Raw genomic sequence first — 14,008 nt, 5'->3', positions numbered from 1 at the left:
ACTCATAATAAGTGGCATTTTAAAAAATACCATGGGTTGAAACTTGGGAGGTTCGAGGGAGCTGACAACCAATTAAGCTTCACTACTCCCTCGCACAATAAAGAAATGAAGGTAAAAAAGAAGGGTGGTTGAGGGAAAGTCAAATGCAGCCAGTGATCTTCAATCTCGTCTTCCAAAAACAATGATTATGCCAAGGTACCCTAGGGAGTAGGGATGGGGATGCAAATGGGTCGGATCTAGGATGGGAGTTTTGCAATTTTTTGCTGTTCTGGATCTGACATTTCCATGTATTTAGCTGTTCTGGATTCGACCCGTTTGCATCCCTAAAGATGCCAAAACCCTCCCGTCAGGTTTTGTTTAACTGAAGGAAAACAATATGATGGGATTCATCTTTTTTTTTTTTTAAAGGCAAGCTGGGGTTAGGCCCGACCCCTACCAGTTATATACAACTATACACGATTGGGTTTTGAACCTGCAACGTCCCAACACAAGGTAACATGCACTGGCTGCTCCTACCAGACAAGCGGAGCCCCGTTGGTGATGGGATTAATCTTTCCCCCAACTCACTTGACTCATTTTATCCATGCCATCAAAATTTAAAAAATCTTGTAACATATAACTTTTATGAACAGATAAATAAATGGTTGACATTATCAAGGACTCAGTTGGGTTCATTTAGATCCAAACTTGGCCTAGTTGTTCCACTATAATTTCAAATCATGTTTTTGACATTCATATCACAGTTTTGCCTGAATCCCTCAAGTTACAGACCAGCCAGTCATAACTCAGCTTACATGGCTTGGTTCAGCTTGGTAATCTATCCTCCGGAGAAGTTCGGTTTCCAGTTCAAACAAGGGTTTAGGCTTGTGAAGTAAGCTGAATTAAGCTTCTTACGAGCACATCATTTTTAATGGTAGGCACATAAAAATAAAATTATACAGTTTTTTAAGGGACATGTATTGGACAACAGAATGTAGAGAAATTGGATGAACAAAGTGTGGTTCAAGAATTCAATCTTCTCTTAGGGTGCATTGGTTACAAAACATGGGAATCACATGAAAACTTTACCCCCTTGAGATCAAGGCGTGTTCGTATCATCCAGCCGAACATGCAAGTTATTCGGAGATTAAGATGAAGTCTCTTGAAACTTGTGCATCAGGAGAATCAGTTAAGGTTGGGCAGACACTACATGGCAGCCAGTGGTCGGGGCCAAACACTTATAAGGTGTGAGGCCCCAATCACTGGATTTCATATAAAAAGCATTGGGCCCACTGCCTAATTCCACGGTGGTGTTTGTTGCACCCCCTTCTGGGAAAGAGACCCATTTCATACTAAAATGGGCCTCTTTTCCCTCATTCTGGGTTGAAACAAACACCCATAAGCATGATCCTTAACAAAATCTCTTCTCACACAAGCCAGGTCAGGCTTGACTAGAACACATTTTAGGTGGAAATAAGCTTTAATCATCATGACATATTTTTTAAATTTCAAGACCAATGGACTTATATCTTATTGGTTCAGATAAGAATTATACCTGGATTGAGATGGTCCTATGTCTCATTGTGACTATTTTGATGGCCTGTGAGTAAAGTTCTCAATATCTGGGTGAAATAAGACAGCTGTAATGGGTACAGATCCATTTGAGAGAAAAGAAGAACAGGAAATCAGAAACTATATATATATATATATATATATATATATATATATATATATATATATATATATATATATATATATATATATATAACTACGCCTTCATCCCAAAACAATTGAGGTCAGCGATATGAACCAAAAAAGAAAATCAATCTGGGTCTTCCACATGAATCCTTCTCCTCCAATCATTTCTATCCAATGCCATGTCCTCGATGAGGTTCAAAGCATTCATATCCTTTCCTATCATCTCCATCCATGTCTTTTTAGGCCTACCCCGACCTCTTTTAACTAATATATTTTTCCATTTCTCCATCCTTCTAACTGGAGCATCATTAGGCCTTCGCCGAATATGTCCAAACCACCGTAAACGATTCTCTCTCATCTTATTTTCAATGGGTGCAACGCCTACTTTCTTACGTATCTCCTCGTTCTGAATCTTATCTTTTATTGTATTTTCACACATCCATCTAAGCATACGCATCTCAGCTACACTCATTTTTTGAATATGATGTCTCTTGGCAGCCCAACATTCCGTACCATATAGTAAAGCAAGCCTAATAGTCGTCTTATAAAACTTTTCCTTCAACCGCAATGACATTCTATGATCGCACAATACTCTAGTTGCACTTTTCCATTTCATCTACCCAACCTTTATCCTATGATTTACATCTCCATCAATTTCTCCATACTTTTGAATGATAAATCCCAAATATTTGAAACAATCATCCACCGGTATTTCTTGCTCACCAAGCTTCACTACACTCCCATCATTACTTCGTTGCTTACTAAACCAACATTTTATATATTCTGTCTTACTCTTACTCAACTTAAAACCTCTTGCTTCCAATGTCTGTCTCCATAATTCTAACTTAGCATTAACCATAGCTCTAGACTCATCAATCAAAACAATATCATCAGCAAACAACATACGCCATGACACATTTTCTTGAATTGATCTCGTAAACTCATCCATCACTATAGCAAATAGAAAAGGGCTTAAAGCAGATCCTTGATGTAACACAACCGTTATAGGAAAATTGGTTGTCACCCCTCTACAAGTGCAGACATTGGTTACTACTCCTTCATACATATCTTTAATTATACTAATGTACTTGAGAGAAACACTTTTCTTCATCATTGTCCACCAGAGAACGTCCCTAGGTACTCTATCGTATGCCTTCTCCAAATCAATAAAAACCATATGCAAATCTTTGTTCTTCTTTCTATTCCTAAGAAGATGTAGAGCTTTTATAGTTGATCTTCCAGGCATAAAACCAAATTGATTCTCCGATATCATGACAACCTTCCTCAACCTAGACTCAATCACCCTCTCCCAAAGTTTCATAGTATGACTCATGAGTTTTATACCACGATAGTTTGTGCAATCTTGTATATCACCCTTATTCTTATATAGAGGCACTAAAGTACTCTTCCACCACTCATTAGGCATCTTATTTGTCCGCCAAATCTTCTTAAAAAGATTTGTCAGCCATTCTAAACCTTTCTCTCCCAAGCCTCGATAGGTATACCATTTGAGCCAACTGCCTTTCTTGATTTCATTTTCTTCAAACTATATATATATATATATATATATATATATATATATATATATATATATATAGAGAGAGAGAGAGAGAGAGAGAGAGAGATATGATGAAAGTTTCCATTCATATGCTGAAATAAAGCTTGTTGTGTCTCCACACACGCTAAAGACGGGAAAGCATTTTCATGGAAAGTTCTAAATGTAAAGATTCCATTGCTTACCTGGACAAAGATTCTGATCAGTACATGAATATTCAAGTTTCAAAGCAGGAACTTGCAAGTGCATCTTTCAACAGATCAAAAAAACAACCTTACAAATGTAGAAACCAATCAATCATGTTTGAGAAAACCATAGTACCTACACAAGTTCAATGTATGCCATAGGGGCATTATCCCCGCGTCTTGGCAAAGTTCTGATAATTCTTGTATACCCTCCATTTCGATCACCGTATCTATCCTTAACCTCTGCAAAAAGAGCATGAACAATCTGCTTTTCATATATAAAACCCAATGCCTGCCTTCTTTTATGAAGAGAACCATCCTTAGCTAATGTGATCATCTTGTCCACGTATTTCCTCATGGCACTTGCTCTAGCTCTAGTTGTTTTGATTCTCCCATGCTTAAGAATCTGTGTAGTAAGGCCCCGTAAGAGTGCTTTACGTTGGTCAGGAGGTCTGTTGAGCTTCGGAACTCGCCTACCATGACGCATTGCGAAGAATCTTCCACCATTATCAATAACATTGAAGGTCGGCTCAATAGCATCAATACCTGCAGGGAGAAAAAAAGGAGTCCTCAGTTGTTTTATAAGGGAAAACCACAAGGTATCCATAATATATCCAAATACAGTCTCATGACCAAAGCTATGATTCATCAAAGATGCTCGAGTAAGATTATATATGGTAATCACTCCCCCCCCCCAAAAAAAAAAAAAAAAAAACACTTGACCCCTGAAGTGTCTTGCTCCCCCAAGTTAATAAAGACAAACCAAATAGTCTGAGGAGGCTACATTGTTACTAACATAACCAAAACCAGAAACAGAGCATAGAACACGATTATGGGAAGATTGGTACTAGTAGCCATATATGTCCATTAATAGTATTGATGTGCCAACTCCAACAGTTATGATTTACAGCAAGAAAAACTCCTATTACTTCTTTTGTACATAGTATGATGTCTATTGTGGTTACCATGAAGAGACAGCCTCTACACATTTAGGATGAAGACCTGCATAAACGTCATTGATGATGGTTCAAAAGTCCATTATGCCTGTTCAGTTGAAAGAGCAAATTATATATTTACATCAATTTTTGCAAAAAATGAAAGTTTTGACTAAGCATGTTAAGAACTAAAGGTTGAATGTGCAAAAAATGAAAGTTTTGACTAAGCTTGAGTTTTATATAAAACAAATACAACAACAACAACAACAACAACTACTACGCCTTCATCCCAAAACAATTGGGGTCGGCGATATGAACCAACAAAGAAAATCATTATGGGTCTTCCACATGAATCCTTCTCCTCCATTCATTTCTATCCAATGCCATGTCCTCGGTGAGGTTCAAAGCATTCATATCCTTTCTTATCACCTCCATCCATGTCTTCCTAGGCCTACCCCGACCTCTTTTAACTAATATATTTTCCCATTTCTCCATCCTTCTAACTGGAACATCATTAGGCCTTCGTCGAATATGTCCAAACCACCGTAAATGATTCTCTCTCATCTTATTTTCAATGGGTGCAACGCCTACCTTCTTACGTATCTCCTCGTTCTGAATCTTATCTTTTATTGTATTTCCACACATCCATCTCAGCATACGCATCTCAGCTACACTCATTTTTTGAATATGATGTCTCTTGGCAGCCCAACATTCTGTACTATATAGTAAAGTGGGCCTAATAGTCGTCTTATAAAACTTTCCCTTCAACCGCAATGGCATTCTACGATCGCACAACACTCCAGTTGCACTCTTCCATTTCATCCACCCAACCTTTATCCTATGATTTACATCTCCATCAATTTCTCCATACTTTTGAATGATAGATCCCAAATATTTGAAAGAATCATCCACCGGTATTTCGTGCTCACCAAGCTTCACTACACTCCCATCACTACTTCGTTGCTTACTAAATCGACATTCCATGTATTCTGTCTTACTCTTACTCAACTTAAAACCTCTTGCTTCCAATGTCTGTCTACATAATTCTAACTTAGCATTAACCCCAACTCTAAACTCATCAATCAAAACAATATCATCAGCAAACAACATACACCACGGCACATTTTCTTGAATTGATCTCGTAAGCTCATCCATCACTATAGCAAATAGGAAAGGGCTTAAAGCAGATCCTTGATGTAACCCAACCGTTATAGGAAAATTGATTGTCACCCCTCCACAAGTGCGGACATTGGTTACTACTCCTTCGTACATATCTTTAATTATACTAATGTACTTGAGAGAAACACCTTTCTTCATCATTGTCCACCAGAGAACGTCCCTAGGTACTCTATCGTAAGCCTTTTCCAAATCAATAAAAACCATATGCAAATCTTTGTTCCTCTCTCTATTTCTCTCAATAAGTTGTCTAAGAAGATGTATAGCTTCCATAGTTGATCTTCCAGAAATAAAACCAAATATAATGTAAAAATGGTTGAAATTGGGATTACCATCTCTTGAAGACCCCTGACTTGGAAGGATTCCTCATCAGCTATGTCACATAGGTGCGGGTGCGGGTGAGGAAGCGACGATGCGGCACTTTAAAAAAACTAGGGTGCGGGGGAGCGGGGAGGGTATATATATTAGATAAAAATGGACTTGATTAGGGTTAACTGAAACTACTTTTGTATAGAAATGGACCTCAATGTGGTTAACTTCACCTAACACAAAGGAAGCTATGTCCAAGTGTCGCACCAGCCTGGGTGCGGGTGTGACGCAGGTGCGGTGCCATGTTAGAAGAGTCTATGTTACATAGCTCATCAGGGCCTGGACTCCTTACATAGAAGACAAGACATGTTGGTGTCATAGTATATATGGAGCAGCCCACTGGGTACACAGAAGGGAACTCCAAAGAATACGTGTGCAGGTTAAAGAAAGCTATATATGGCTTAAAGCAAGCATCTCGATCTTGGTTGGGCAGTTTCTCCCTTGAAGTAGAAAAATATGGCTTTAGTCAGTCTCTTCTTGATCATTCTCTTTTCATATTCAAATGCAAAGATATAGTTACCTTGTTATTGATATATGTAGATGACATTATCATTATAAGTAACTCTAATGAACAGGTTAAAGAACTTCTGAACCATAGATTCAAGATGAAAGATATTGGCAAACTGCGATATTTTCTTGGAGTAGAAGTTGACAGGACTACTGAAAGCATGACACTTACCCAGCATAAGTATACCATTGATGTTCTTAGCAAGGCAGGTATGACAGATTGTAAACCTCTAAGCACACCCAGTGTACTTCATCAGAAACTCAGTTGTCAAGATGGAGATTTGTACGAGGATCCTATAGGATATCGCAGGATAGTAGGAATGCTTCAGTATCTCACCTTCACTCGACCTGATATTGTCTATTCTGTTAATCAAGTCTCTCAATTCATGCATGAACCGCATATTGGGCATATAAAAGTTGTTAAACGTATTCTTCGATATTTGAAGGGAACTATTAGAGATGGTCTTCTGTGCAGAAAGAGTATGCATGACCATCACATGCATGAACTTCTTACTTACACAGATGCAGATTGGGCAGGAGATTCAGATGAGTGTAGGTCAGTCTAAGGATACTGTGTTTTCATTGGCCTAAATCTTGTCTCTTGGAGTAATAGGAAACAAAAGGTCATATCCAGGTCAAGTACAGAAGCTGAATATAGATCAATGGCAGCTGCTACAGCCGAAGTAACATGGATCAGACATCTGTTGACAGAAGTAGGAGAATTAATATCTAAATGCATTCTCTTATGTGACAATCAAAGTGCTATCAACATGTCTTTTAATCCTATCTACCACAGTCGTGCCAAGCACATTGAAATTGATCAACATTTTGTAAGACAGAAGGTCGAAGAGAAGGAAATTGAACCATAATTCGTTCGAACTGCTGATCAAGTTGCTGACTTGTTTACAAAAGAGCTTATCAAGGACCGATTTTGGATGTTAAAAAGCAAGTTGTTCATGGTTCAAAACCAAGGATGAAAAGAAGTCGTCATTCACGACTGGGGGATCCAAACCCAACTCGGTTTTGTTTAAGCACATGTTCATTAATGGCATATTGTAATTATAATATGTTGTGTAATGGGTATTTGCGTACCCTAATAGTTGTATCAGCACATACTTAATGGGAAGCCAATATCGCAGACCCTAATTGGGTTTTCTGCAGCCACCAACATCCCTCTCTCCTTTCTACTCCTCTTCTTGTGATTGAATGGTAGAATACCATTTTCTAACAACCATGACCCTGTAAAACCTAATAGTTGTATCAGCACATACTTAATGGGAAGCCAATACCGCAGACCCTAATTGGGGTTTCGCAGCCACCAACATCCCTCTCTCCTTTCTACTCCTCTTCTTGTGATTGAATGGTAGAATACCATTTTCTAACAACCATGACCCTGTAAGAGCACACACTGCAAAGGTTTTCATGTGCCACATTTGAGCTATAATTTGGCAATGTGAAATTTCTGCATCCTAGAATACTGTTAAGTGATTCCTGCATCACTAAAAGAAGAAAGGGAGGCAGAAACATGTTATATTTGCCAGGCTTGATACAAGGCAAAATTTCTTTAAGGAATAGTAGTAGAAAAAGAAGCTATGTTATCAGAACACTTTGTTTTTTTTCCTCACTGTTTATAACACAACACACCTGCTAAATGTGTGTCACACACGTGCATGTGCATGTCTTGAATTCAGATTTACCCCAGCTTTTGCTTGAACTTCTGGGATCAGGCATCATTGACTAGAAGAATGGAATTTTAAAGAAAAGAGAGGATCCTTAACCCTAACTCTTTCATCCGAACATCAAATCACATCCTAAGCTTACTCTTCTTTTCTTATAGTAACTACATCATGTTGGCTCCATATTTTCACTCACAAGTTCTTAGTTTATCTCACTCCAATGTGAAACATGCAGCCTCACTGATGGTCTGATGTGGTTAATGCATAATCCTTTTTCCCCCTTTTGACAATAGATTTTCTACTTCCGCTTTGTTATGTCTTCCTGAATTTGCAGCTATTGCTAACTTCTTTTTCACTTTCATATTTAAATTTGATTCTTTTGCCACCTCATTTTCATTTTGTTTCATATTTTCTCGAATAAGGTGCTCATGCAAGGGAGGTTCTGCATGTCCCAACTAATAGGTGTTACACTAGCAAATCTTGTCCTCTTTTCCTTGTTCGTGTTTATCCATCCCTGTTTTTCTTAGAATATTGACCAAGAGAACCTCTTGGCAAGTCAAGCTTCACCTGCAAGAAATCTAAAAAGAAAGAAAGGAGAGGAGCAAATGGACGATAAAAAGATATCCCAAACTAATCCCATTCGGGTACCTTATATAGTGAGGATTAACTACTATATTAAATTACATTTTTGCCCTATATAAATGTCATAATTCATAACTTACACATAATTACATATTAAATGATGCCCATGAATGTAAACAATAAACTTACAAGACTGCCATCAAATCATTGTTCCTCACATTGTGAAGTTGGGTTTCATGCAAAGCTTTTATGATCCTGCACTATTTGTTGCATCCTCGAAATCATGGGCAGTGTATACTTTTGTTGTATGAGGATGATATGATAATTGTGGGGTATGACAAGATTACAATTGAGAATGTGAAATCTAGGTTGGCATAATTTGGGCAAGCTAAAATATTTCTTAGAGCTAGAAGTTGCATACTCACATAGAGGCTACTTGTTGACTCAACACAAGTATATGCAGCTGATTTGATTAGCAAAACAAGACTAGCTGAAGATAAGAAACATGTGAATACTCCCATGGAAGCCAACTGCAAGCTAAAACATTCAGAAGGAGAGTTTCTTGATGATCCTACACTATATAGGCAGTTGGTAGGGAGTTTGATTTACTTGACCATCTTGAGGTCGGATATCACTTTTGTTGTGCATGTTGTGAGTCAGTTTATGAGTGTTCCCAGATCTTCTCACTTGGCAGGTGTGCTGAGAATTATTATATACATCAAAAGCAACATGCACTATTTTTTTCTACATTAGAGTTGAAGGTATATTGTGATGCAGATTTTGTGGAGTATCTCAAGACATGCATTCTACCATTGGGTTTTGTATATTCTTGAGAAACTCCCTGATATCGTGTAAGAGCAAAAAGCAGCAAATAGTTATTTTGTCCACAACAAAAGCGAAGTATCATGCTATGGCCCAAGCCACAACAGAGATTACATGGTTGAGGTGGTTATTGCAAGATATGGGTGTCACTCTTGAAGGCACCATTACATTGTATTGTGACAATCAAAGTGCTATTCAAATAGCTAAAAATCTGGAGTTTCATGAGAGGACAAAGAACATTGAGATAAATTGTCACTTTACTCGTAGAGCCTACTTGGAAGGGATCATATCATTGTCATACATTGGTACTGCTCAGAGTTACCGGAAGCACCTAGGTAAAAGGGGAACCGCGCTTCCCCGAAGCGCGCTTCGGAAGCACGAAACGTCGCGCTTCCGAAGCGTGACAGGAAGCGTCCCCCTTTTTTGGGAAGCGTGCTTCCCCATTTTTTTTTCATTTTTTTCGCTTCCCCCTCGCTTCCGGTTCACTTCCTAGGTCGCTTCCGAGACGGTTCAGAATATTCTTCTAAGTGGTCCCACGCTTCCCCGCTTCCTAAATTTTTGAAAGTGCCTCGCTTCCCGTATCGCTTCCCGCTCCCGTTTCCTCGACTGGTAACTCTGATACCGCTAGTCAGATAGCGGATTGTTTCACCAAAAGTATACCCTTGAAGGCATTCCGACCATTTCTTTTCAAACATGGAATGATTGTGTTCACATCATCCCAAGTTTGATGGGGAGTGCTAAAGAATGTCATATTATATGTATATGTGCTACCCTCATAACTGTGTACATATGTCTATTATTGAGGGGCATTTCTGTAACATAGCATAAGGGACCCCTAGTCAACTATTTTTGTCCTCGTGTGTAGCAAAGGGGCTCGACCCCTTTATGTTGTGTATTCTCATTCTTTTTGAAGTTAATGAATCCCTAGCTCTTTGAGTGTTATTCTTCTTCCTCTTTTCTAGTGCTTGGACTCTCTCTGTGCAATAAATTTCACTATAAGATGAAGATTACACTACAAAAGTACACATTACAAGAAAAACTCACATAAGATTTTAACAAATCTAAACTCTCAAACAACTCTCACACAACTCACAAGGCTCTCAAAACACTTATAGAACTCAACTCAATTTCTCTCAAACTCTAAGGAGCACAAAGGCTTGATGGCCTTAGAGATCTCACTTGGTGACTATTTATAGGGAATTTCCCACCAACCTCACCCCTTAAGTTGCCCATGTGAAACATATTTTTTACTCTACCAACCACATGAGTAAAAAATATGGCTAGGTTCACACCTCTCGCTCTTTCTCTTTCTTTTTTCTTCCTTTCACACTAGCCCAAACTACTTTGGTAGCCCGACTGTTGATAGCCCATCTATTGGGTTCAAGCCCCACTATTTTCGTACAATGTTCACATTGAAAGTGAGTGCCATATCAACATATACCACATTAATGCAACTGTGGCTATGGGACATTGCCTCTTTTATGGGGTTTACCGTTTACCATTATAATAATAACATAAGATGATAAAATACAAGAGAAAAAAGGGAGGATCCACGAAAGAGGTGAGAATCCTTAGCACTGGAACAACAATGACAGGTCTATTTGAATTCTGTTGGTAGTTATCCCCCGGCTTTCCTATGCAGGCTTAAGAGGCTTCTAGATGGACAAGTCTTGCAGGTAGACCAAGAGGGCTAAAGGGATTCTAGGTGACAAATTGTGTTGGTATACCAAGAGAATGGTGAGGCTCCTTCACCAAAAACTCTTGCTGGTAGACTAAGAATGTCAATCATACTAAATAGCACCTTCTTCCTTCCTAAATCTACAATCCTTGTGTTCTCTTCTGCATGATTCTTACAATAATCAATGGAACATGTTCATTCTAGAAAGTAACTTCGTCAACACTATATAAATCCAATATTAACAACCACCTTGCATGTCTTGAACCCCATTACCACATCCAAGCACTTTAAAGGATTAGCTTCTACAAGGCCAAAGAAAGAAGAAAATGAAAGAAAAGAACGCATAAAGCACAACAGGCATTATAGTGTTTCCTTTTTCTAATCTGTCTTCCTCCTTCAATCGCATTCAAGCAGCAGATCCCCTATCACCAGAGGCCCAAAAGATGCCACAAAAATGTATTGACGATGCCACTCAATTCAACATACTTACGAATGGAATCCAAATTTAATCGAAACCATAGCACATGATGAAGATAGAAGCTTCCAGAATTAGAAAAAAATTGTGAAAACCAGAAATTACAAGACATGGGCAGGAAGAGGAGTATAAACAGGAGAGAGAGAGAGGCAAAAAATTTCCACTATTTTGTTTGGTTCATATGCACGCTTCACTCGAAAATCAAATAGAAGACGACCCACAAGAATTTTCCAGCAAGCAACGAAAAATTTTCTACTATTTTGTTTGGTTCAGATTCATATTTCACTCCAAAGGCAAATAGAAGACGACCCACATGATTTTTGCAGTAAGCAACAAAATAACTTCGCATTATTTGTTCTCTTCAATTGCATACTTCACTCCAAAAGCAAATAAAAGACTACCTACATGAAATTTCCAGAAAGTTTTTAGCATTAGAGATGGATACCTCACTTAGTAAAAAAATAACTAAAACAAATCAACCACAAGAAAACTTAACTATAATTTCTCCGTGATTTTTAACCCACCATTGTCAAAATTTAACTTTGTCTTTCGCCCTTCTCTGTCTCCCACTTCCCTCAAAGATCACATCAAACGAAAATAAAGATCCCCACAAAAGAAAGAAGAGAAAGACGTTACCATGGTTGATATGCAATGGGTTTGCAGGAGCTAAGCCGGAAAAGGAGCGAGAGAGTGTCAGTTTCCGTCCACTGGAAATCTGCCGAGACGCCGTAAAGAACGGAGAGAACGTCGCCGGAGACTTCTCACACCGAACCTTCGCCGTCGGAATCTGAGGAAGCGATGAGCGAAGGGAAGCCATGTTCCACACTGAGCAAGAGGCCGACGCCATGGTAGAGAGAGGATAATGTTTGCTCCAGCCCAGTCCTCCCTCTTCTTTATTAAACTTGAGAGCAGGTTGGGCTGCCAACTCAGTTCGGATCTGCAGGAACCGAACTCTAATTGGATCCGGATATAATTTGGGTAGGGTCCGTAGGAATGTCAGAGGTTTGGATTCAGGTCGTGCATCAAACTGAATCTGAATCTGTTTAGTCGGATTGGGTAACATAAGTAGTATCCGACCCACCCTGGTCGCTCTATACTGTTGAACCCTTGGTCACAGGTTCGATTCCCATCGGGTGTGCGAGTGATGGTGGGCTTCGTAAGGGCTTGGGTGTCAGTGACCTCACCAGAGGTTTACCTTGCTGGAAGGCAGGCCCATCAAGTGGCCAGTTCTCAGTGAGGGTTCTTGGTCATAGAAAAAAAATGGTCTGATTAATAATTGGATTTGGGTTCAGCATAGAGCATTACATTCAAATCTAAATCTGAATCTAAGAGATATGCGAGCTTGAATACGTGTAAATCTTATAACTGATTATCTACTTAAAGCCCTAGTAGTATCTGAACATGGTTTTAGCTTTTTTATCTGAGTTTGAATTCAAATCCAACTCTAAATCCAATTAGGTCAGATTGAATAATGCCTACATCTAGGTCAAATCCAACCCGTTTACATCCCTAATACTTCTAACCTGCAGCCCTAACTAATCTGTGATCTCACCAGTTGGTTTTAAATACTGATATTATAAAGAAGGTAGGAATTGGCTCATACCAATTGGGGTCCAGATCCATTCATAGTGGACTCAGACAGGCCCCAGTAAAGGATGTCAAACGGATTGCCCAGGTTAAATGCAGACCGACTTCCATGTGGGTGCTGCGTGTATCCGACCCATTTACAGGCCTCAGTTGAACAAGAGCTCAGGATTAGTGGGCCAGGATGGGTTTGGTTGGACCAACTATGCTGCATCCAGCCCAAAAGAACATGTTGACCCATCATTGGCACTTACTTGATCCAGGCTATGCACATTGGCAGGCCTCCGATTAGTAAAACCCTTCAGGTCCACCAACGGGGGCTCCGCTTGCCTGGTAGGAGCAGCTAGTGCACATCACCTTGTGTTGGGACATTGCAGAACCGGTACCTACAGATGCAAATGAGGAATCCACAGCTTTTATGGTTTTATCAAATCCATACAACTGTTTGGGAGGCCTCTTAAATTTCGGCTGAGGAATCCCCACATCTTTTTCTATGTTGTTTGGGACACAGACCTCATGCTATTAATAACACTGGGAGGGTCAACTGAGGATCATTGGAAGTTTTGTCAGAAGAGCCACTGGGGTGGTAGTTGTTAACTACCACCTCATTCTCATGGCAGTCAAAATGTGGAAATGGTGTCAGCAAGTTCCCTCACAATTGCTGCTTTCCTTACTTTTCCACTCCCCCAAACTACAATTGACATTATGGATTCCACAGCTCCTCTCCGGTGGGCTCACAAACAGAGCCTTACAGCCTTTGGGGTCCCTCCTACATACTGGGAAGTAC

At 39.4% G+C, this 14,008-nt stretch overlaps 1 protein-coding gene across 1 annotated transcript; it reads right to left on the bottom strand.

The window, feature by feature from the left end:
* Window positions 1-3,385: 3,385 nt before the first annotated feature.
* Window positions 3,386-13,463, bottom strand: LOC149839182 (Ribosomal protein L17 family protein). The gene is made up of 2 exons (XM_090002358.1): window positions 12,274-13,463; window positions 3,386-3,963 (listed from the first exon to the last, which is right to left on the bottom strand). The coding sequence occupies exons 1-2, from the start codon at window positions 12,698-12,700 to the stop codon at window positions 3,554-3,556; spliced, it is 837 nt and encodes a 278-aa protein (XP_089858484.1). The 5' UTR covers window positions 12,701-13,463; the 3' UTR covers window positions 3,386-3,553.
* Window positions 13,464-14,008: the final 545 nt, after the last annotated feature.

Source organism: Nuphar pumila, chromosome 4 (assembly GCF_984573655.1).
Source record: "Nuphar pumila chromosome 4, dmNupPumi1.hap1.1, whole genome shotgun sequence".
NCBI lineage: Eukaryota > Viridiplantae > Streptophyta > Magnoliopsida > Nymphaeales > Nymphaeaceae > Nuphar > Nuphar pumila.
This window is presented reverse-complemented; position numbering and strand designations above follow the sequence as displayed.